This window comes from Phoxinus phoxinus (assembly GCF_949152265.1).
Source record: "Phoxinus phoxinus genome assembly, chromosome: 3".
Taxonomy (NCBI): domain Eukaryota; kingdom Metazoa; phylum Chordata; class Actinopteri; order Cypriniformes; family Leuciscidae; genus Phoxinus; species Phoxinus phoxinus.
The window spans coordinates 20,495,772-20,522,194 of NC_136878.1; the positions used below are offsets into that span (position 1 = coordinate 20,495,772).

At 37.7% G+C, this 26,423-nt stretch overlaps 1 protein-coding gene across 6 annotated transcripts in view; it reads right to left on the minus strand.

The window, feature by feature from the left end:
* The window catches only part of garnl3 (GTPase activating Rap/RanGAP domain like 3), a 65,861-nt gene that overhangs the window by 37,605 nt on the left and 1,833 nt on the right, over nucleotides 1-26,423 (minus strand). For 5 of the 6 annotated variants that reach the window (XM_079607325.1, XM_079607321.1, XM_079607323.1 and 2 more), the window contains exon 2: nucleotides 2,045-2,114. In XM_079607325.1, coding sequence (XP_079463451.1) covers nucleotides 2,045-2,114 — 70 coding nt within the window. Of the gene's footprint in view, nucleotides 1-2,044; nucleotides 2,115-6,176; nucleotides 6,514-26,423 lie in introns of those variants that run through there. The other variant, XM_079607322.1, reaches the window with a different exon arrangement.

Sequence of the window (26,423 nt, forward strand, 5' to 3'; positions counted from 1 at the left end):
ACAGATAGCCAGCCATGCATGTAGATATTACATCTACTAAAACATCAAGAGCATTTCCTTGGTTCTCAGGTTGCAGCCAATGAAAAAGTATATAGACACAATATATGTCCCAATAAATCATGCTCTGATCATAATTCAAACAATCAGAGTCTGTGTGTAATCTGTATGTGTGGCTAACTACCTTATGTATGTTTGCACAGTATAATTGTATAGTAATGTGATGATGGCGGTCAATACTGATATTTTCCCCTCGTGATGATTACACTAATACACTTTGCAAAACACACACACGCAAGTCTAAATATAAAATGATGCAAACACTTGCATGAAAACCATAAAGGAATCAATCAGCAGTATAACATAATAATTGATATAACCGAATAACACTGTCAGACAGATAAATACACACATTCCAACCAAAATAAGAGACTTGCACACATTCTGGAATAATTAATGTAATTAAGCACAGCAATCATTAGAGAAAAAGAGATAAACAGTACAAGCATAGTAACCTCAGCCTGGTTTAATAAGAGCAATGCGGCAAAGCAAAACAAACAGTAAGAAACAGAATAAAAACAAAACAATCATATGGAAAAATAAAGACAAAAGTAAATGTGGCTTGCATGCATTCATTAAAAAAAAAAATGAACTGGATATTTCTTGTTTAAGAAAGGGGCAATGTGCAATCAGACGGTCATTACCGCAAAATAAACCCCAACAGAGAGAAGAGGGCCACGATGTGAAACATATTACACGACTTACTAAATACTAAATAAACAGACATGAAATATTGATTTGTTTAAATTATTTTATTATGTGAGAAGAAAGAGAGCGTGGAGAGTCCAGGATCGACCTTTCTATGTTTATTTTTGTGGTAATGACTTTCTGAATAATTATGTAAATTATAAAAAAAAAACATGGACATGAAATATTGATTTGAGATGACAATTGGAGATGTAATATTTTACTGCCTTGTAGAAACTGTGAAGAAACAGAACACATTCACAGAGTGGTCAGTATTGCCCTGGACAGAAATATCAGAATGAGCGACTGACCAAACCGAATCAAGTATTACAGAGCGCAATGTAGGTTGTACTCTTATGCAAGATTATGCTAGATTTTTATCTTCAACACACAAAACAAATTCTTACCAATACTAATGTCATAACATCATGGTCATATAATCAAAGTGGTGTTCAAAAATCTAGGATTCATAACCTAATTTAAACCCGAAAATAAAGTTTTGGGATTTTGAAAAAAGTAAAACAACAACAACAACAAAACACTCCAAATACTACGAAATTCTAAGATTCATGTGCGTTTTTCGAAACTTTCTAAACAATTAAGTTATTACGCTGATAACACAATTTATAATAACAATAAATGCATTTTCATTAGTGGCCTCAGATTAGCTTTAGAAACTTTAGAACAACGGCACTTGCAGTAACAAATGCCCTTCTCTCTCCTTTTCTCACACACATATACATTCTCCATCTGCCGCGCATGATAATGCATGTGGTTTTGTGACATGGTTCTATCTGACACAAGGTCACCCATTTCCTTCTACCCACAAACCTCTTGCACGTTTCACATAGGAAGTAACATCTAGTGTGGTATTAAGCCACTTCCTCCATGCAACAATATCTAGGAGAGACAGACACCTCTGAAAAGTAACACACCCACACCAACTTAATACAGCACATGTGTTTGACCAGTCGAAATACTGAATAATATAAATGATGCTATACTTGTGGCTATTTAACCTATTGCAAAGCTCCTGCTAGGGTGAGATTATGTTTAAGTGAACTTCATCTCAAGAACAATTTGTTAACAAAGATGTACAAATCTCATTTGATGTACAGTAACAGACCAAACCACAGATGTATAACACAGATATATAAGAAATCAAGGAGCAACACGAAGCTTCTGCGTTCACAGCAGTGCACAGGCAAAGACAAATATATTAGAAGGAAGAAGAAGAAGAAGAAGGAGGAGGAGGAGGAGGAATATGTACATAGAAGAGCTAATATATGACAGTCCTCACCAGTTCAACTGATCCATAGTGTTTCCGGCTGAACTCTCCTCTCCTGCACCCAAGATCCTCTGATGCTGAGCTGCAAAAACAGAGCATATAACAATTCGAACTGATTTCATGATGTTTCATTGTGCACAAAAAGATCTTTTCATTCTCTTGGAAAGAAATGTTGAATGTTTGTGTGTTGTTTGTTATTGTAAATGTGATTTCTTATAAATAAATTCTTTGCTATTTGACACACAGATACAGCATTTAGTTTTAATACCAGAAACCTGCATTCCAAAAGTAGAAGCCCCGCCCACTCCACTTCGCAACCCTGTGATGTCGCAGTCTGACACTTTTTGAGTGAGGTTGTTTCAGATTATTAGAGCGAGAACCACATGCTCAGTGACTCAGCTGACGACTAGACATCACACATCTTCCCAAAACCTTAAAGAGGATCTCTCTCATTGAAAACCACTTCACAGGAAGACCATAAAGACACTAAAGGTGTGTCATCATTTCTGTGCCACTACCATCACCAAATAAAATAGCAAAAATAGTAATATTTTCAAACAGGTTTTCCACATTTTCCCTGCCAATAAGGATGGGCCACTAGCAGAACAACATCTTGCCTTTTGATAGCAACAAAACAAATGTTTATAAGCCATTGTTTTTCAACAAAAGTGTGTGCATTGCATTTATGGAGTTACATTATTTCCAGCTATTATTTCAAATATAAACTAGTATAAACAATTATACTAAATAGTTTAGTTTTTTAAAGGAAATATAACTTTAAATAATGTAATTATATATATATATATATATATATATATATATATATATATATATATATATATATATATATATATATATATATATTACATTATTTAAAGTTATATTTCCTTTAAAAAACTTTTAAACTATATATATATATATATATATATATATATATATATAACACACACACACGCACACGCACACACACACACCTCAATTGGCTGGACAAACACATAGTCACACCTATGAATCAACCTACGAATGTCATATTAGATGTATCTGTATATTAAACTGGGATATGAAAAAGTATTTGAAAAATATAAACCACCTTTAATAATGCTGCAGTTTAAGCTAACTACTTGTGATTCTGGCAAACTGATATGCAGTACACCTCAAAATATTTTCTTTTTCCTAATATGTGCTTTATCGAAGACAACATCTCCTCTGACTAAAGTTTAAAGAATGTACAGTATATGCTGAGCCACATGAATGCTTACATTTATTATAGCCATTTCACTTCAAGTGCAATGTAAATAGTGCATTTGAGCAAACACATTTCCTCTGTGTGAGGGCTATCATTATGTTTCCATTAGTGCAGAATGCACCTAAGAATGTCTTTACGGGCAACAGAAGAGATACTGCGCATGCTGTGATAAGATATAACCAGGTGGAATCTGCAGAGATGGTTTGCATTTTTGAGCTGGATTTAAATATGGAGAAATGTGTTTAACAACTCTTATTTGTGGCTAAAATTGGCCAAAACATTTAAGAAATTAAATAATAAATTAAATCCTGAATTCTGCATATCCAGTGCGGTCATGGTTATACACAATGTTGAAATTGCAAGTGCACATGGATTCTTTATGTGGCTTCAGAAGAAGTTTAAACATATATGCCTCATTTCCTATCCACCTCCGCTATGCACAATGGCTCTCAGATGGGGTAAGGAAGATGGTTAATTGAAAGAGGGGGAAAAATGAAATGAGATCGACTTTTAATTCGATTATTAATTCTAAAGGTCGACTTCAGAAATGGCCTCATAATCCTGTCAGACTGACCCACTGTTGAATTACAGTCAGTTACTAGAAGCATGTCTTTGACAGAGCATTTAAAGACAAATGCACCAGTGATCCTAGAGAACAAGAAAGGAGTGGCTCATCACTAGATGATTTACTGTGGCACAGGGCTGAAAGAAAGCTGCTTTACTAAATTCAGAAACACTACCCTCCCTGGATGAGAATACAGTTAACAGCTGAGAACATGAAGACGTCTTAAGATGCAGAACGTCTTATTGTTTCATTCATATCTTCAAACAAACCTTTCAAAGTCGCTCATAATTGAATGGTTCTGTTGATAAAAAGAATAATCTGAAAGATGTCACAAAAATGAGATTATTTTTACGAAAAGAAATCCTAAGTGGTAGTGACCGGCAGATGACCGTGTTTGAGATTATGATAATGATGACAGCAACAGCATGACATAATTAGCGTAGCCATTACCCTCTGGTGATACTTAGAAACCAAATACGGTCAAGTTTGTTAACAGTAATCACTCCTGTTATGCATCTGCAATAGTAATTTAGTGATAATGATCTGGCATGATATCATGTTTCCAATGATGCACAGCTCAATGCCTCAGACATTTTCAGACCCCGCATCTCTGATGTCTTGTCATAAGAAAAGGTTACAAGTGATGCTGACACAGACAGTCTGACAACGAACATCTGACATCGCAATCATTAAGAACCAAATTGCACTCCAACTTTCTTATTATGCGCCAACACTGCAGTAGGAAAAAGCAATGGCACTGTTAAAACAGATTATTATAATTAAGTCACCAATAACTGCGATAGTTCAGGGACCTTGCCTTTGGAGAATATGTGTGATAAATCTGGATAACAGAGATAAACATACAGTATTGGAGAGAAAGAAATAATGTAAGAGAAAGTCACTTATTTTAATTGAAAGATGAACACAAACGTAAAGTATTTTTCATGGGATTGGTGGTGATACGGTAATTCAGTAGCAGGCTAGCTGAAATATGAGTCTGCATATGAATGATATGGTGAGTTTAAAGAGCGCTGACACATTCTGTGTTGAGTGTTATGAGTGTTATGTGTGTTGTGAAAAAATGCTGTTACTGTAAAGATGTGTGATACACTTCTGCCGCATTTAGTTGGGACATGTCAACAGGTGGAGTTGTGCTTTTTTTTTTTGTCCTGTACTCATTTGAGGTTACATTAGTTGTCATGTAAATAATTGCAGAGTGACATCACACTCGCACTCAAATTACCTCAGATTCGATGCGGTGTTCAGGAAAACCACCTGCTATGATTGCGAATGCCTCACAAATGTCACAACACTTTACCATGACAAGGAATACACTATACCATCTTAAAATGAACAGCAAATCAATATTTAGGTCGTTCCTCTTTTCTTTCATATTTTAATCAGAGAAAACATCAAGTTTACGGTGACACCAGTCACTGTGGCGCATGGATGTCCATTCTACCGAGGCATTCACATGAATAATTTACTGTTTTTCCGCACTAGTATATCCCACTACACATGGGAAAGTCTAAAACATTGTGTTTCATCAGGACTGTATCCTACAGGTTAAGACAAAACAGTGACTTTTTCCTCTTCCCCACCTAAATTTACTCTGAACACTTGCGATGCAAAGGCTTGTGTGGACTATGTACAAATATTACTGTGGTGCTGAAGAGCAGCTTCTTCTTAAAGAGACAGTTCACACAAAAATGAAAATTCTGTTATATATTTACTCACTCTTGTGTTGTTTCAAATCTGACTTCTGATCACAGAATGAGATGTTAAACAAAATGAGTTAGGCGACTCTCCATACAATGAAAGTGAATTATGACTGAGACTATCATTCTGCTTTTACATCTGAAGGGGAAAAAAGTCATACAGGGTTTAGAACAATGAGGGTGAGGGTGAGTATGATGACAGAATTTTCGGTGAAGTGTTCCTTTAAGATTAGGCTACTAGACCGCAATTATTATTAACACACACACACACACACACACACACACACACACACACACACACACACACACACACACACACACACACACACACACAAAGAATAATTAAAATATAAGCTTGAAATAACAGTTTGCAAAAAGAAAAATGAATGGTTTAAGTTGCAAGTGCACATTTCCAATATCCGCATCTAATATGTTGATTGATCACTCCTGGGAGGGAGCCGCTTGTTGCACGTTGAAATGAGATGCGTTGAGTAGTATAACCCCTGATATGCTACTGCTGCAATGACTGTCATAACCCCCACAAACCAACATCTGATTTTGAATATCACGTTTTAAATATCAATATTTATAAACATGAAATACAGAATGCTTTACCGTTGGTTGAAACTCAACAGTTTGTTCGCTGCAGGGTCTGCAGCGCTCATGGCCCCATGCGATGTTATTTTTTTCCCGCAGTCCAAGTTCTTCTGTCCCTCGCCTTTTTTCTTATTCTTCTCTTTCAAAGAGACAGATTAGGAACCATCATTTTCCCTACAGCTGCGGGTGCTGCTGTATCCATTCATTGCGCTGCCTTTTTAGTGGGCTTGGTAGTAGCGCGTTTCTGCCGGTCGGCGGTAGCTTTCTTTAATACACCTGATGGACGCAGTGGTTAGATTCATATGGACACACCTCACGCGTAACTGAACATTCAAGAAACAGATTCTCCTGGACTGGAGTCCCCTCACGCCGCGCGCCGTGCTCGTGACCGAGAAAGTCAGGTGGGGAGCTTGTCAACCGCATAATATTCTCGCAGCAGTATAGGCTAGACCCGTTGCAAAATGATAAAAGACGAAAAAACATTGAATAAATAAAATGAGCAGCGACGGACACAACACATCATCAGGGTAACACACCACACCAGATTAATGCTACACATCAAATGCAAACAACAACAACAGAAACAACAAACTTTTAAAATAAAATACAAATAAATGTGATGGTTCATGCAGTGAATTCATGGCGACTCATACAAAGGCTAATTTATATAGGCATTAAAACATATTTTTAACAATAATTCACCATGAAAGCCTATTTAGTTGTTAAGTAAAGTATAGCTACATTTTATTTTTACACAAACTAAAATACTTATTTTTTGTGTTATTTCTAAATTTAAAATTACTTATTTAAAATTATTCATTTCTTGATTTTTTGTTTACTTGAAAAGGAATCTTTGAGTTAACCAATTAATCTGTAGAAATAGACAATGCCAATTCTCTCTCTCTCTCTCTCTCTCTCTCTCTCTCTCTCTCTCTCTCTCTCTCTCTCTCTCTCTCTCTCTCTCTCTCTCTCTCTCTCTCTCTCTCTCTCTCTCTCTTACAGAAACACTTGGTGAAATATTTTAATTGGAATATTTAATTGCCTTTGTGGCAAAGTGATTTAAAGGGTGAAAGATTATTATTAATTGAGTGCATTCCGAGCATCTTTTTATTAGCACAATTTCCTTCCATGTCTGTTAGTTTTGCTGTCAACATAATTTCTGAGGCATTTACACAGGCACTGCCTATGGTGTGTTGAACAACATGTACCCGAGATCATCATGCTGTTGAGCTAGATGACTTCTCCTCATGACACTCATTTACATTAGAAAGATTCCGACTTGCATGATTTTAAATAATGTCTCAATTTTAAATAATGTCATGATTTTAAAGGATGTCACTGTGACTTACAGCTGCTTTATCATGTAAAGGAATAACTGTTGTCACCAGCTCTGTATGCAAACACATTTTGCGTCCATGCAAATGAGGATAACCGTAATTTTTCCACTGGGTTTTATTTCAAAAGGCAGATCATTATAGCCATATGTGTTTGCATGCATGTGAGATGTGAATGTGTGCATGTTTTGACATCTGTCTCCAAGGACGCTACGCACTTTGCATTCACAAAATGGACTGAGAACACCAACCACTAATGAAAAGCATCCCTCCTGAATCTGATGTTTATGTGTTTCTAGACAGTGTTTTTTGCCCTTATGATCTCATAACCTTTATTCTTTTTTCCACTGTCTATCCATAATCCTCCTGTCTAGCACAGAAGTAAGGGGTGCAATGAGGTCATTGTTCACACAATAACCTTTTCTTCTCATTTAATCTCTCTCTCTTGACTCACCCTCACTGTCTGATGATGTCACACATAGTTGAAATGCTATATTGAGTTAGCGAGACAGAGAGAAAGACTTACGTATATTAAGGAATATAACAATCCTGAGATATGCAAGTGAGCAGAGATTTAATTTCAGACTGTGTATTACTCTTCATAATTATTACAAGGAGAACAGCATGTTATTAGCCAAACTGAGGCTACGTCTACATTAATCCGGATAGATTTGAAAACAGAGTTTTAGTTTCAAACCGCTCTCTGTCCACACTAGCGTTTTCAAGCGTTTTCCAAAAGTTTCTTGTGAATGTCATAAAACGCTAAATGAATCTTACAGCGCATGTGTAAACCCTCATAAAAGCTCAGATGATACAGACAGAACAAGACATAATCAAGTTACGTAATTCTTCTGGCAGGATCATTTTATTTAGCAAAATATCTCACCATTCACTGATGCGTCCAGGCCGCACTCACTCACCATTATGTTTGGTCTAAAACTGCTCTCATGTTTTGCCGCAGGACTGTGATATGAAGAGTGTGCAAAGTAACATTTTAGCAACTGTGTGAAAGTGAAAGCACATAGGCACAATACCGGTATAAAGATGAATATCTTACGTCCTCTTTTTTAAATACCTCTAAATGATAATGTATCCACTTTGGAGAGCGTTTTCAAAACGCTTAGTTTTTGTTGCTAAAAACGCAGTCTCAGTGTGGAAAGAACACAGAAGGCTTAAACGGAGTGTTCTCAAACGAAATCGTATTAGTGTGGACAAGCCCTGAGGCTTGCAGTGAACAAACTGCAACACAAAAGTAATATAAGCAGCGTGTATCTATGCAAGTCCCTCCCTGATGACATCACAGCAATGGGATGATTGGAAAGAGGCAATGAATAGATTTGGAAACCGTGTGTTTTATGTGATATTTCATGAGATGATATTTTGAAGTGTAAGGACAACACAATTAATTATTCAATTAATCAATTTATAAGGGAATTTGAATGACTTTATGCAATCCACTTGGGGGGAAAAGCACTGAAAACATGTAAAGTTATAAACGAACTGCAAATTTTGTCTGGAAACTGATGAACAGAAGAAAATCAAATCATTTATATTTAGAATTGTACATAAAATCTAGCTGAGCATGCATGTGGTGTTTGTGTGCTGAATAGTTTGTTTTCAGGTGTGTGTGTGTGTGTGTGTGTGTGTGTGTGTGTGTGTGTGTGTGTGTGTGTGTGTGTGTGTGTGTGTGTGTGTGAGTGCACAGGCTTTTGTGTGTGTTTGTAACCTAAACTCTTTTGTCTCGAGGCTTGTGGGTATTATAGCACCAAATGAAATGTGCGGTTGAGCACCTCATTGTCAACAAAAGAGTTCAAATTACAGATGCAGTAATCACATACAGGTCCCCCCCCCCACACACACACACACACTTCACAGCAATACACACGCATATACATTACAAAAAAATATTACACAACAGTCTAAACCATAGTGACATTTTTCGACTAAAGTCGCACACGCAAAATCCAGATGCTAATGACTATAAACAACAGACAGGTGCACGGTAGTCACATTATAGCTAGTCTTTGAAAAATTCAGCACACGATCACAGAGAGAACAACAGCATTCATCTCACATTGGCTCTTCCAGCTGAATAGCACATTAGACAGGACTGTGTTTGTGTAGTTGTGTCCTTGTTAAAGAGCTATGCTTTGAATGTGTGGTCAGGAAGAGTGAAGCAATTGAATACTGAAGCATATCAATCTTTCAAAGTATGCGTGGATCTTGTGAGCAAGCTGAAAAACAAATCTCTCTAACTGAAATGTGGATCATGCAAACACATTATTCTCTTCACAACATGTTTATTATACTGAACTGAACTTATACTATTATAAAAACTTAAAATGGACACATATAATCACACTTTTGTTAGTTTTAAAACTCTAAAAACATACTTTCAGAATGTAAAACATATTAACAGTAGAAAAATGTCTCCACAACTTTCTGACGTCCAATGACTGAATTGAACAAATACACTCACCTGCCCACCTACATTTACACGTCAACACTACCTGTTCACTATTCAGAAACTTGGCCAAAACTTTCTTAATAAAAAATGAAATGTTAGAAACAGTGTTTCAGACTTTGCAAAGAGGATGTTGTTGTTATTGACAGCAATGTAACTATAGTTTGTGAGTATATTTCACATGGTAAGAGGACATTTACATAGCCTACTGTTGAAGTCTTAGAGGCACAGAAGCATGAAATTCTATGAATGTACGATGCACTATAGCTTCTGCATTTAGCCTCAGTGGGCACTGCAACATCTGGTGGAGTGCAGGGTATAGAAATTTTGAGTGAAAAAAAAAAAAAAAATGAAGCACAAATGTATATATTGCAGAATTGTCCCACAACAGGACAAAGCAATATTGATATGATAAAGCTTCTCATGTTTTAATATATTAAATAGTTATATTTACTATAGTCAATAATATATATATACACTGAATTATAATAAAATATTGACTAATATTTTTTGAATATTTATATATTAAAAGTTTTTAGAAATATGACGAAGCTGAGATTTTAGCGGAAATACTGTATGTAAGTCGTTGTGCATATAATAATCCATTAGAGAGAAGGTGGAAAATGGTCATAACAAATTTCTAAGTTTTGTTAGTGCAAACCACTATACAGTAACATTAACACTAAAATGTATGACATGACCTTGAATATCAGTAGTAGACTTTGTTATATTATAAAATAAACAATATCACACAACTAAAACAGCAATTTCCCCTTGAGGCAATATCAGCTCCACAGCAAAGCTTCTAGCCAACATTTCTATTCTGCCTCAACATATATCATATGTACTACAGCAAGATCCTTGGCAATTCTCTTTTGTGTAAAATAGGATCCTTTTGATAAACCAAAATATACCTTACGTCAGTTTAAATGCTTTGCAGCAACAACTTGCAGAAGACAAGTACTAATCGCAGGACTTTCCAAAAACAGCAGATGGCTGGGAAAGCACAACTGTCCCTGGTTCTTCTTGCTGCTTTGTAACTATCAGACACAACGCTGATCTAAGTACATGCCTTAAAAATAAATCTTTCTGAAACTACATTTCTATTTGCATACAAATAGAATTTGTATTTTCATACGCAGAGACTTGCTTGGCATCAGCTAGTTTATGCACCCCCCCCCCCCCCCCCCCCCCCCCCAACCTTACCTATCGATGTTCTGATACTTTAAGCAGATCATGGGTGAGTGAGTCTTTGACCTCTGGGGGTTGCAGGAAAATAAGCTCAAAATGGCAAAGTTGAAATCCTTGCAAAAGTAAAGATGTCAATCATTGAAACAACAAAAGCATTATTAAAATCCTCATTGCTCATCATCAACAAGATCCTCGTAAGTCGACTTAAACCCTTTCACTGCTCCCATCATGAATGTTGTGGACCATCAGAAGACTTTTTTTTTTTTGTAAATAAAAGTAGGCCGCTAGAGCGACAGAAATAACTGTCTGGTAGAATTCTGTGAGTATTTGTTGTTGTCTGTATACCTGAGAACTAGAAATGTGTTGATAGATAATCCTGTAATACCACACCACTGATCCTCTGCTCTCTCTCTCTCTCTCTCTCTCTCTCTCTCTCTCTCTCTCTCTCTCACACACACACACACACACACACACACACACACACACACACACACACACACACACACACACACACACACACACACACACACACACACACACACACACACACACACACACACACACACACACACCTTGGAGAGCAAAGATCGAGTGGGCCCAAAATCACATGAACATATTGTGTGTTTCCTTGCCAAGTACAGACTTAAGCACAGCACGATCTTTTCCCACATAGATCAGCCTTGATGTAAAGCACACTCACTGACAGCATGCTATACAAAATCAGCATTTTGCACCATCAACAAAAACACTTTCCATATTGAGTATTCCAATCATTTGCTAAATGCTGGCTTTCATGGGAACTGGTGACAGAATTTGAATTTTTGGGTGAAAACAGACAGAATAACTGCATCAATACTAAAAAATGTTTAGACTATTTAAAGCTTAAAATCGATTTGCTTATAGGTTGATTTTAGAATGAATGTATGTTTACATTTTCTATTTGTACAAAGCACAATAAAACATTACTAATGCATCCAAATTCATTAGGACCCTTTCCTTTTAGTGTAAGAAAACAATGCAAATGCATAATTAATTAGCAATCAAACAGCTTTTGAATAATATGCTAATAATATTGCATGATTATATAGGCCTAAACGTTTTTGCATTCATTTGTAATTTTTTGTTATTTAGTTAGTTATGATATGTTACCAACATTTATCCAGTAATTTAGAAATATCAATAAAGGGGTGATATTTGAGTGTACAGTAAATGTGTTAAATTGTTTAACAGTGGCTAGCTAACCCTCTATGGGAGTTATGGTGAAATCACAAAATAAATTACTATATATTTAACATATTTTTAAGACTAAAATCTGACCTTTTACCTTTTTTAAGGGTGCCATCATTTATAACGGACTTTGTCCAATTAGGGTAAATTCTTGTTGGCAAATTGTCTGAAATGTCACACACTTTCAAATACATTTTCACTGTCTGAAAAGTAGTAAAAAGGTACTGTATTAAAAAAAAGCCCATTCTAACCTCTATTAAAGTACCACTATTATGGCATATGAAAGGTTCCTATTTTGTTTTGGGAGTCCCCAACAGCAGGTTTACATGCATGCAAGGACAAAAAAACATTTTCATTGTCTTATAATATGCATTTTTTTTTTTTTACTATTTTTACTTATTGCTCAACGACTCCCAAAGGATTCGCTCAACAATGAATTTTTCCCTCCTTTGCTTGACGCTAATCTGCGGTGATTGGTCAGATGACCCAGTCAGTTGTGATTGGTATACTGTGTGCAGTTTTGAGGTGCACGTGTGGGAACTGTATCAAAATGCCAAGCGAGGCTGAAAATCTTTGCTGCAAGGAAGTGTATTGTTTCTGCAATACTTGTGCTTTTGACACTTAGTACATGTAATGACCCATCTTTCAATAATAACCGGCTTGCGAACCGTTGAACGCATTTAAAGGAAGACGTTGACTTTTTGGGACTTTAGCTTATTCACCGTATCCCCCAGAGTTAGATAAGTCCATACAGTACATACCCTTTTCATCTCCGTAACTCTGTCTGACGCACCCACTGCTTGTCTAGATTAGCACAAAGACTGGAAGTAAACGGCTCCAGCTAGCATACTGCTCCCAATAAGTGACAAAATAACGCCAATGAAAAGGGTATGTATGGACTTATCTAACTCTGGGTGATACGGTGAATAAGCTAAAGTCCCAAAAAGTCGGCGTGTTCCTTTAAGTTGAAAAAGCAGTCGTCAGTAAAATGACGGGAATACAGCACAAGTTTCGAGCTATACTGCTGTGGAATCAGCTGCAGTGTTTGAGGGGGTTCAAGTTTTTCCTGGTGTCTGCATGCGCAATAAGAGGGGCGGGCAATAATATGCTAATGTTTCATCTTGATGTCACAACAAAATGGCTTAGGACTCCTAAGCCAAATATTTTAATTGACTCAGAGTCGACTCTTACTTTTGAGACACGATAACTTTATATACAGTATGGTGCACTTTCAGATTTATAACTTTGCAGGATGTTTTCATTCACTTGAAATCTTGAAATCCGCATCTCGATTACGTATTTAACCCTCGTTCCCTGAAGGAGGGAACGGAGATGTGAGTCGGACGTACCGTGGGATCGCTTTGAGAGAACAATCTACTTCGAGTGTAACAAAACGAGCCAATGCACATTGGCATGCGACAATTGCATCAGCTGCTCTGCCTCGCAGCATGAGCATATAATGAGCCGAAGGTGTGTCGCATATTTGTTTTTCCGCTGAGGAGCCCAGCGGAGCCTGGGGTTAGCGGTGGTCCAGCAATGGTGGCGACGGGACTCAAGTTCCCTTTCAGTTTGGTCACGTTCGACGTGAGTCGGACGTACCGTACTGATGGGGATCCCAATTAACCGTTCGCAAAGACCCGCCCCCTTTAGTTACTGTTGCTATGTCCGACAAGCTACGCTGCACTCTCTCCACAACATGTTCTCACGCAGTGAAAAATACATCGTGGAGCAGAGAGGACACTTACAACGCGCTGACAGATAGGACAGACCAGGGCCCGGTTCCCCGATAACGCTCACTCTTAGCACGCTAAGAAGACTCGAAAGATATATCTTACCAAAGTAGTTTATGTTCCTAAGTGTGTTCCCCGAACTATACCATAGGAAGCTGCTTGAGATATACCTTCTTACGTGCGACGTTACCTGGTGCTGTCCGTGGCGATGGTGCTGAATTTGTTGACATCGATGGCTCGAGAATCAATTATTCTCTCGTGCAGGGGCTGTTTATGTGAGAAAGCGGTGTTCTTTATAAAAGAAGCACTTCATAAATAGTTGAAATTGCATTTATTAGGACTCATGGGATATTATAAAAAATAATCCAAACTATAATAGCCTATAATAGCCTAGCCTACATATTTTTTAATTGTATCATATATTGCTGCCACAATAACCATTTAAAATTTGTACGAGCTTTCTTCTCTTTCCCATTTTTGTTCGCTGAGGTGGAGCTGCGATTAAACATTGCTTTTTAAATACTTTCCAGCATTTCAGTCATAAAAGTGTACATCTTAAGTACGGTGCTCGGCAGTGATCAAAAAGGGTTTAAACAGTGGATTTTGAATCTCTTCTTGTAAACTCAGAGATGTGGATTCAGACGGCAATTAAATTATCACACGACCTGTTTGTCAAAAAACAGTAGGTACTAATTTGGCCAGGGATTTTTACGCAGGTTGGGTGAGAAAAAACACTGATATTATGGATTCGGACGGCACTAAAATCACAGACTCACCCCTAGGCTATAAATGTTTAAAATACCACAAGCCCATGAGAAACAATATTAGCTTCCGAATAGGACTTAACTGACAGTAGGCTATGCTTTCAGTGGCCTTTAAAAGCGCTTTTTAATTAAATTAATAATAATAATAATATAATTAAAAATCTAACAACAATGACAATTTTATTCTTTGCATGAAAACACTTGAATTAGCCTAACTGAATACTGTCTGGGTGTATTAAAACTTCAGAATTATATTCGTATAGACAGTGATAAGGCAAAGCTAAGAGTGGTCCAGACCAACCTTACGAAAGTGTGACTTACAGAAGATATACTTAGCGTACGAACGTGTCAGGAATCGTGCCATAACGTTAAGAGAGAGGTTAAGGAATAGGTTAAGAACTACTTAGCAATAAGAACGTTTTGGGGAACCGGGCCCAGGTTACTTTTGGGTTACTTTTGATATTAAACAAAGTCTCACCTTTCAAATTTGGTCATTTTTTAAAGAAATTGAAACAATAAATACCGTTTTGTGGCTCTTTAATGTGTCTGACAGATCTCTGTAGAGCCTCAGTTAAAGCTGCTCGTGAACCGATCATCTCTTCTAGTTAATTTATTGCATCAAATAAACATGAATGAACATAAGAAGGAATGTTGTTTTAACCGCGGAAAGGCGTCAGTACACTCGTTTTTCAAGTTCACATCCTCCCATGTTAAAGGCCGTGTTGCAGGTTAAATTTTTCAACGAATTTGTGCAATTTGCTTGTTGGTAATGAACATTTAAACTGTTATCAATTGTATTTTATGTTGTTGGGTATCACAAAACGGAATATAATACGAAAAAGTAGGTACTATCTTACAGCGCCAACGATTCTCCTTTCCGCCACAATGCATTCCATGACGTCACCTTGGAGAGAGAGTTTACCAAAGCCCGCCTGGAGAGCGTTGAGAGCGACTAGAGAGACGAGTAGTAGACGAGAGTATTCAGATAGCGCAGATTATAGAACATGATCATTGTCTATACAACACATCTATAGTCACCTATAACTGTATAAGTTGGTTCATAAGACTTCGTGAAAAAAGTAAACAAACAAGTAACATAGGCTACTCGTGCGTGCTGGCTTGAAGGGGATGATCCTGCCTGAGATGTGTGTATGCTTCTTCAGCACAAACGGGTTCAGGCAGCATGCATTCAGCATTCAGTCACATCTGGTCGCGGGGTGAGCTCCTCGACCAGCGACCAGAACGCACTCACTGCCCTACAGCACAAGCTTTCCAGCGCAGTTTCCACGGGACGGCACCGCCCGCGCGAGCACCTGCCAAACACCGCGACAGACACGCGGCGGCTACGTTTGCAACAACATTTTCACCGGAGGAAGAGAAACGCTTAGAAACGCCCCTATAGCTAGCACGAAGCCTTCTATTTATAGATGACAAAGACAAAGTTTACCAGTACTATGACAAAGGCTACCGGTAACGTTACTTATCTGAACTAACGTCATGATCACCGCCACTATAAAGAAAAGTTTATTTTTCAGTCTGTCAATGACAGTAAAAAAAAATATGTGTCGTTATCTCATTGCTGCGTTGCTAAATGATAGCAACTCACCAGGACACTTCACCAACTCTCCACTCATTCTCCTCGGACCATGCATTTCACTGGCTTTGACGGCCATCAGGCTACCTTTCCTCCACGTCTCCCCAACGTGACGTCATCGCCGAATTGCGTGAAAAAAACCGTTAATACCAAAAACGTAAAAAAATGGTATTTAAGACCATTTTTGAGACATTTTAAAAATGATATACATATCTTGAGTGATTTATGTACCCATTTATCGACAGTGGTGGTTAACCTGCAACATGGCCTTTAATCTACTAACTCTCCTGACTGCTTTGTCTTGCTTAGAATACACATATGGGATCGCCGTAGGGAACACAACATATGGAACCCAGCCTAGCACAGCTTCCACCAATGCATACGAGTGCTAGGCCTGGTGGGTGTGGAGTAACTCAACAGGGTTCGGCTAATGGGGAATTCAACTGGAGCAAGAATGCCGCATATCCAGTCCATAGGAAGGAAATGGTGCAGTAAGCCGACATTTCGAGCTGGGCCTACGGTAACTGGACACGGGAAGCTACCGGCTCGACACCAAGGCTATAGAATCTAGCAAAACATTTTCGTGTTGCCCAGCCCGCAGCTCTACAGATATCTGTCAGCGAGCCACCCTGTGCCACCTCCCAGGAAGAAGCTTCACTCCGAGTGGGTGGGCTCACAACCCGAGGGGGCATGGTGCGTCTCGGGATTAGTAAGCCAAGACGATGGCATCCACTATCCATTGGGCCAACCTCTGCTATAGAAGACATCCTTTCCCTTCTGCTGGTCTCCGTAACAAACGAAGAGCTGGTCTGAGGTCCTGAGGCTTTGCGTTCTGTCCATGTACAGGCGCAGAGCACGGACGGGACAGAGAAAAGCCAGGGCTGGGTTTGCCTCCGGGGGCAGCGCTTGCAGGTTCACCACCTGGTCCTGAAAGGGAGTGGTTGGAACCATGGGCACATATACAGCCCGGGGGCTCAGGATGACATGAGAGTCAGCTGGCCCGAATTCCAGGCATGATTCGTCGACCGAAAATGTCCCCTATACCCTCTTGATAAGGCCAAAGCAAGCAGGAGAACTGTTTTTGTAGAGAGAACTTTTAACTCAGCTGCCTGCAATGGTCCAAAGGGAGGTCTCTGCAGTGCTGTTGGCGGATTCAGTCTGGCCACAGGCTGTTGTGAGAGCTTGTCAGGGGAACAATTGAGCAGGCCGGGGAATAAGTGGCACGAAGCAACCTCAGATGCTTCTGACTCAATAGGAGGAGATGGCGGGCGAGTTGTGACATGAGAGGGGAGCGTAGAGGGGAGCGAGGGGTTGATGTACGCAACGGTCGCAGTGTTGTACATGCCCGTTGTACGTGACCACGGGCTGAGGGATTGGCAGCAGGCTGGGGTGATTGTCACACGGAGCGTGCCGCTCTACCACACCTAGCTCGGGACTCATATGAAGGTGCTGAAGCGGTCTCATATGAAGCAAACCCAGTGGCGTTACTGCGGATGCCATATGCCCCAGAAGCCTCTAAAAAAGTTTCAGTGGGACCACTGTTCTGCTCTTGACAGTATTCAAGCAGTTCAGCACTGACCAGATACGTTCCTCTGTGAGGCATGCCGTCTGATGGAGTCCAGCTCCATAGCGAGAAAGGAGATCCTCTGCACGGGGGCGAGTTTGCTATTTTCCCAGTTTACCTATTTTACACATACCGTACATTATTGTTGCTCCTTTATGCCCCACCTTTCTGAAGCATGCACCAGAATGTACTTGCAAAGATGGAATTGGAAATTTTGGAAACAGTCCTCCGAAAAATGCGCAGTACACAGTCGAATATTTTTGTTGCACTGTTGTGGAACAGTGTTGTAAATATAAATAAAGCTTACTCTTTTCTAATTGTGTCCTTTGGGAGGACAAAAAAAGTAGTTTGGCTTTCGCAACGGAAAACGCAGCGTCTAAAAGTTACGTCTTCTTTCTTTGCGTTTACATTTGCGCGGTGTTATGACACTACACTGACGTAGATTTGTGGGGGCGTGTTTGAACAAAGCGTTTTAGGAAGGCGTGGCTGAGCCTTAACTTTTATAAATAATATCTATTTAGGTTTGAGACTTTGAGCTTTGTAACTCTGCAGATCTTATACATGCGCAAACAGCTACATAACAGACTAATTTTTGGACCATCCCTGCTTGTCAGTGTAGTGAGGCCAATAGGCAATGACATCTGACCAAGGGCATCTGACCTTTGTAGTCTGGATCACATCTTCCAAACTGGCATAGGATAATGTACCCAAATGCCTGACTTCCACAACAATCTATGACTTATATTCTTCATCTCTGCCATTAACCTCACTTCTTCTATCCTCTTTGATTTTCTTCCTTTTTTACTATACCCTTATTTTCTGATGCACTGCCGTCACTATCATCAATACTTCCTGGAAAAGATACAGCTTTTCCACTCTGTCTTCTATAAAACTTACTAATATCAAACCCAAAACACAAGCAAAAAGACTATTATACTGTAATGTAATGTACAATGATTTACAAAAAAATGTAATATGTATTTTCATATCTAAAATGACCTCACTATGGAGCCTTGATAGTATGTGACCAACATGTTCTAATGTATCCTTTACTTTCTTGTTGCCAAATATGTCAATCACATGGAAAATAGATTTTAATTTTATTGGCTGAAGCGGATTACATAAGACATAACTAAATTGTTTTGTTTTGTTTGATCATTATTATTGTATTATTATACACTGTAAACGTCAAATAATGTGTTAAAGCTATATTAGGAGTGCCTTTTGTTTTGTTAAAATCTCATGGGAGTTTGAGAGAAACAGTAGCCATAACAACTTCCAGTAAAACATAAGAAATAATAGAGAATTTTCTAAATGAACACAGAACATGAGGACAAGAAAAGAGCATTTCTGACCAGATTGGACAGGACAGCAACCTTTTCCCTTTTAAACTTGGATGTAGAATAGATGATCCGAAAAATCATGACTTTGACACAAACATGAGCATGCATATAAATGCACATATTGGCAGCTGGGCAGCTGTGGCACAAAGGTTGTGTCCTTTGATTATGATAAAGACTGGGGTCATTCGTCATGGTGTGTGTCTGACAGGGTGACATTTTCAGAGCCCAGTCTGTGAACTGGTGGCATTTTAGAGCAGATCAGACTGAGGGCAGATGTTAGGGATAAACTCTCCCTGAGGAAAGAATAATGTCCCAAAGCAAATATTCCTTAATTTTTTTTTTTGCAAATACAAAATTCTCAGCATGATCAGTGTGATCTAATCTAAACCTAATAATAATGCTGTTGGATGAACAGAGTGCAATCGTATTAAACCAATGCTCCATACCCTTTAGAGAATACTAGGCTATAGGCTGGATGCCCTTTAGGGATACTATAGGCTGGATCTTAAAAGCAAAACTTCCAGCCACCATTTGTATTGTGCCTCAATCTGTGTATCATATAGGCGAGGCTATTACAAGACCATTGACAGGTAAATTCATCAGACCATTTACCTTTCTTTTGTACTTTTTATTTTGTTGAAATGCTTTGTGTCAAGTAGGCTACAAATCTGTCCAAAAATATCAACTGACTTGGAAAGTACAGCCAAATGGTTCTTGCGTCTTAAAATCCAATGGGTTCCATATATTTGACCACAGTGTCCTCTAGTGGTAATATGTGTTTATTGCAGAACAAGATACAGTTTGCAATGTGATCTACAATGTATTTTGACTAGTTGCATTAAAAAGGTATCTCTAAGCTTTCCCCCTCAAATTTAGAGGTAATTCACTACTGTCAAGAAAGGCAGCAAGCGAAGGGATCCAAATGCAGCAAGCTCTAAGATTTTTGTGAGTGACCATCCAAAAAAATATACAGGAATTACAGAAAATATCTTCAATTATGTAAAGGGATAGTTCACCAAAAAATCTAAACTCTGACATAATTTACTCACCCTCAAGTTGTTACAAAACTGTATGAATTTCTTTCTTCTGCTGAACACAAAATAAGATATTTTGATGAATGTCATTTACAAAACAGTTGATGGGCCCCATAGTATTTTATTTTTTTCCATACTATGGAAGTCAACGGGGTCCATCAACTGTTTGGTTACCAATATTATTCAAAATATCTTCTGTTGTGTTCAGAAGAAATTCATACAGGTTTGGAACAACTTGAGGGTGAGTAAATTACATAATTACATTTTTTTGGGTGAACTATCCCTTTAAAAGCAGCTAGTACTTTGACTCACATAGTTTTTATTTATTTTATTCCAACCCAATGACTCCCATCACGCTCAGTCACTTTTTGCTTACTGTAGATAATAATGTAGGCTTTTTCAACAAAAATGTTTTTGAAATAAAATTATGGGATATTCTATTCAACTGAAAATACTGAAATGTTGATAATTTCCATTAGATAAATATGTAACAGAAATGGAAAATTTGTATCTGAATATTCTAAAAATATGATGTGACTATATACTTACATTAATTATTTGCATATATAATATGAAAACATGTTGCTGCTATATTAATTACATCTTATAATCAGAAGTGGTGGTCACTGACCACCAGATGGTGCAAACTGGATAAACTATATACATAAATAGACTAGCTGGTTCGAGCTCAACCTTTCTCCATTCCAGACCTGCTCTAACACACCAGTCACACAATCTTTGCCTTTAAGTCCCCATGTGGTGAAAATAAAGGTTTTAATGTTGTTTATATATATCTATTCTGTGTTTTTAATGTGCTTTAAGACAAACACTGAGCAAATTCATAAGTCAACACCATTGCTGAGCATTTTCTCATTTAAACTGCTGTGAAAAAAGACTCAAAAACGCGGTTTGAAATCGCTGGTGTTTCTGATGTCCCAAACTATCTTGTAACCAATCACGTCAACGTGCCGACGGGCTTAAGCATATCATTAAAGGTGCAGTCTGTAAGAATGACAGCTAGTGGTCCAAATCGGCACTGCAGTCCAAATTCAAAAGATCGTTGTTATTAGGTCAACTGGCAGTAGGCGAGATCACACAGACCAAAACAAAAACAGACATTCCAACACGGAACGCACTTTTCAAAGTAAAATAACTTGCTGTAGAAGTGTTTTTCAGAGAAACGATTATGTGAATTCAGCATGTTTCCTTAATATCTCCAATCAATTTTATGCTTTAGTAGAGTGAAAAAGTTACATACAGCATATTTAACAGCGAACTAGCAGGGGAGTCTCGAGAAATGGCAGGTTATCCCGATATTTTGTTTTTGTTTACATGAAAAACCAGGTGGAGCAATATAGCGGGTGTATGATGTATATTGCAATGTTACGGTGAACTATGCCTTTCTCCACTGACGTTCTGAGTAGTTCAAAGAGTTTCTGATGATAACATTAACAACAACACATTATTACCTGTTTGATAACATAGTCAATTAAAAGGCTAATCATATGAATTACCGTTATGTGTCCGACGTTGTAAAGAGCAGTACCATTGTGCAGTGTTTACCTCAGTAAGTTGGCCGAATGAATCAGTGAGCTTGCGTGAGTGGAGACGGGGCTAATTAGCATATTCACGTTTCCGCGTATACTAAATGAAGCAAAGGTGTAGAGTTGCATTCAAGCTATTTTAAGGCATGAATAATGTTTTTTTTTGACAGGAAAAAAAACCTTTTAAATATGTAATTTTGGTGATCAAAGATGAGTTTTTAGGGATACAATTATTGACTACAGTTTAATATAGGGCCTACCCCATAACTTTGTTTAAATAAACAATAAAATTGTCATCAACTTCACATGTGAAAAATATTTCCTTTACTTCTGTTCAGTCAAATTAAATTGGCTTACCTTCATATAACACTATGTCAGAGGGCATTACACATACAGTATATCACTTCCTCCAATGATTGCATTTCTTGTTTTCTCCCCCTTTTTTTTGATAGAAAAACTTAACGTTAACCAATTTAAAGATCCCTAGCCATCCTAACACAGACCCACACTGCTAAATTTATACCACTACACACACCCAATGTGAATGCCCTTGTGGTGGGGAGCTAACCACCAGTATTTTAAAAAGGCTAAACTCCAAAAAGCTCCATCCATCCTACTCTGGGTGCGTTCCAGGGTTGCTATAACGGGAAGAGAGTCTTTCCTAGTGAGGCTTCCTGGAGCGAAAAACACTAATGTGTAGGTATGCGTCTTTAAACCTTAAATGGAAGCATATGTGGGCTAGGAATGAAAGTTTACATAGGGCTGTAATCAGAGCGGGACTCTTTCTTTTATTCCTCTGCTTGATTTCCGTCTATTTTTCTCTGCAAATGAGGAGGTTGTGCTCGAGCACATGCAGACCGCACAGCTGAGAGTGATTAGTGTTAGCTGTAGTGCTAGTATTATCAGATTGGTACGAACTGCAGGGCTGGCTGCTCTGAAGCCAAAGAGAGAAAGAGAGAGATGGCTGAAAATAGCCAGAACTTTAGTCTTTTCTTTAGTCTATTTGCAGGCACAATCCAAATGATTCAAATGAGATTCATAAGATACTATACAGGATCATGCTCAGGTTACTGGATGAGTTTGTCTTCAGCTGCTCAACACACATTCACACGTTCAAACACAAATGAACTCAGTGTGAGTCATAGTGTCATCTCCACCCTGACAGTTTAAATGGTGCCATGAACTTTCTCACTCTCATTTCTATGTTCGCCATTCTCTCAGTAATAACTACAGAATGCAGGGGGAGGCAGGCATGTGTTTGATAACTTGTTTATTAACTGTATATTGCTTAGCAATGAGTGCTCAAATTCAGAAGGACGGGAACAAATCAAGGCATAAATGTAGCATGAACATTTATTTTAGGGTGTCCTTGTTACAGTGTAATTTAAATAAGTAATATTAATTGATAATACTATTGTTATTAGGCTACTGTAGTATACAGTGCATGCAAGCTGTGCATCAAGGACACAGTCAAATAAAGTGTACACAAGTATTTCAATTATTCTATGTCATTTCTTTGTAACTTCTGAAATTCAGGATTGATTGATGGATTGTTCAATTTTTTTGTTAAAGTTATGGCGTGTTTGTGCATGTGGAGATTTGTGTTTAACTACATTCGCAGTGATCCTTTCTTGTATTGTCCTGTGGAGAGCGTTGGCAGTCCACTGTTATTTCTGCTTTTTTTATGGCGACATTACAAAGGAGGTAGGTAACACAAAACCAACTGTCAAATCCACAAGAATACATTAGTTCTCTTTCCTCTATAGTGAAAATGAAAAAAAAAAAAATGGCTATAAAATGCTTTGCTTTATACGTTCTATGGTCACAATGAGGCTCTGTTATTGTACTAAAGTATGTCTGTAATACAATGTCTTGTAATTAAATATAAATCTTTTTTTTTTTTAATAGATGGGAGTCTGGAATTAATTCTCTCATGATTTTAAATTTCTTACTTTTTATTATATTAGTTTGTTTGACTATTTGTTTTGAATGACTGAAAAAGACAACAATACACAACAGGTATCTTTGTGTCTTGAATGATTTATAATGTTGAGGAAATTAAAGTCCCATTAGAGGTGTTTACAACTGATTCTTGACAGAGAGGCTACAAAAGAAAGTAGATAAGCGAGAGCAAAATAAATGGTGCATGAATGAGCACAGAAAGGACCTAGTAAGTAAGAGAGAGAGAAAGGAGGACTTTGTCATTCAGGTAGTGTTCAGTACAGAAAGAAAAAAGCTGTTACAGACATACCATAGAATACGGCAGAACTCCATAATGGACAGCACTATTTTGTCACTATAACAGCCTTCACCAATTTCACATTCTTTGTAAAGAGACATACAGTACTGTGCATATGTGTTTGTGTGTGGCCTTCAAAACAATTGAATGATCATGTTATACTCTGCCACTTGAGAAAAAGCTGTCTTCTTGATAAAATATATGGAGGAATAAAATGAAAGCAGTGAGCCTCTCGCCTACATGACGTTAGGGGCTGATGCATTCTCCTCCTCATCAATGCCCTTGTCTGAACACAATAAGTCTGTCCGCAGGAGTCATTTTCTGCTTGTTTGGGGAGCAAGTCATTTGTGGTTTATATGGGAAGTTTATATTTGTGTAGCTTTTATAGAAATAAGGTACATTCCATGAAGCTTATTGAAGATATTAAACTATTGTTGGTCACACTTTACAGACTTTTTGTTTTTGTGTATTTTGTGTAATTAATTACCTGCAAGTGCTTCAATCACAGCTGATATATTCAATAAGTTAATATTTGCATTTTAGACACAATATTGCCAGTTTGTCTAATTTTGGACCACAAACTAAAATAATTCAAAATGTAGCCAGACTAGCTACAGTAGAAGTAGCCATTGTGTATCTGAGCAATACACATGAGTTTCGCTCTTGAATTAATTGACTCTGAATGATTGAATAAATGATAATTGAATGAATGATTCAATGACATTCAGAATCGCATACTCATTGAGTAGGTACTTTTCTGAATAAGAACATTAAAATGTGTGTTCTATATAGTATGAATGTGTGTCCTGAATGTAACCCAGATGTACTAAATGCATAATTTTGTCATTGTCATGTGACTTACCAATGTCAGTTCAGTTCACTGCCATTCACAAATCCTCTCCTGTGGCCTCATGGGATAGTAAAGTGCCAATTAGATGTGCACTTCAGACTGTCACCAGAAGAGTAGATCATTTTCACCTACTATTTTCACATACAATTTTTTTGCTTACTATACGGTAGGGAAGTATGCTTATTCGGATGCAGTCAGTCACTTCTTTAGAAAGACTCAGTGTTGTTGAACAACTTGGTTGAGTAAATGATTCAATTACTTGTTCATAAAGGCAGTCCCTTGTTTTGTTCCTGGATGAATAAGTGATTTGAATGAATTATTTTGGAATGAATGATTCAACGATTCAATTTGTCACCACATAGGCTACTCTTGCATAATTATGCAACCAGCAGAAAGGGTCTCTGAACAATCTCCACCACTAAATAACAGATTGAGAGTCTGTCTAGAATGCGCAAACATGGACAAGATGAGTAGGCTAATACAAAAAAATCGCTCCGCTGGCTAAATTTGACGACCAGAACTATCAGCCATATTATAGGTAAGGGTGTGCGATATATATATCATCTATGATAATATTTTAATTGAAGTTTTAACAATGCGCAATCTGACATTATCGAGTATGTCCCTCATTTAGCAAAAAACAAACAAAAACACGCCTATTCATACACTGCCTTTTCAGTTTAGGTTAGACTACTTCACGTGCACATTTAGAGTGCACCCTCTCACTGCGTGATTTACAATATTAAAATGCAGTATTTTAGGCTATATTTATATCATATGATATAGTTAGCAATCACACAAAAAGTGTTGTTTTTTCCCCAAAATATAAACGATTGCAAATGCGATATTGATTTAATACTAGTTTAATAAACAATTAAGTGACTTACATTTTAGACACAATTTTGTCCGTTTTGCTCTATTTCACAGATGAAAATAGTTCCAAACAAAGCGCTACTACAGAACTGTTTTGTGTCTCTGAGCAACACACAGAGCCAGAGGTATTTCATTCCTGAATGAATCAGTTCATTTGAACGAATCGGTTGAATGAATGACTCAATTATTCGCCAATTAACAGTGACTTGCCGCCACCTACTGCCAGTTTTGGTTTCATATTTAAAGTATTTTTTTCAGTTTTAAAATAATTTCATATATCATCAATGTTTTATTTTTTAAAACATCAGAACATTTATGCATTTGTAACAGCAGGTTAAATGTATTCATGTCACCTCTGAGCTGAATGAAAGAGCCAGTAGATTTAAATGCCACTTCAGATGCAGCTTCTGTTTCCTCTGCATTGCAAAGACAGATTTTGTTGATACTGATTTTTGTCACTGCTGCAAACTGACCACCACACAGAATATGACAAACTTATATAAAAAAAACAGAA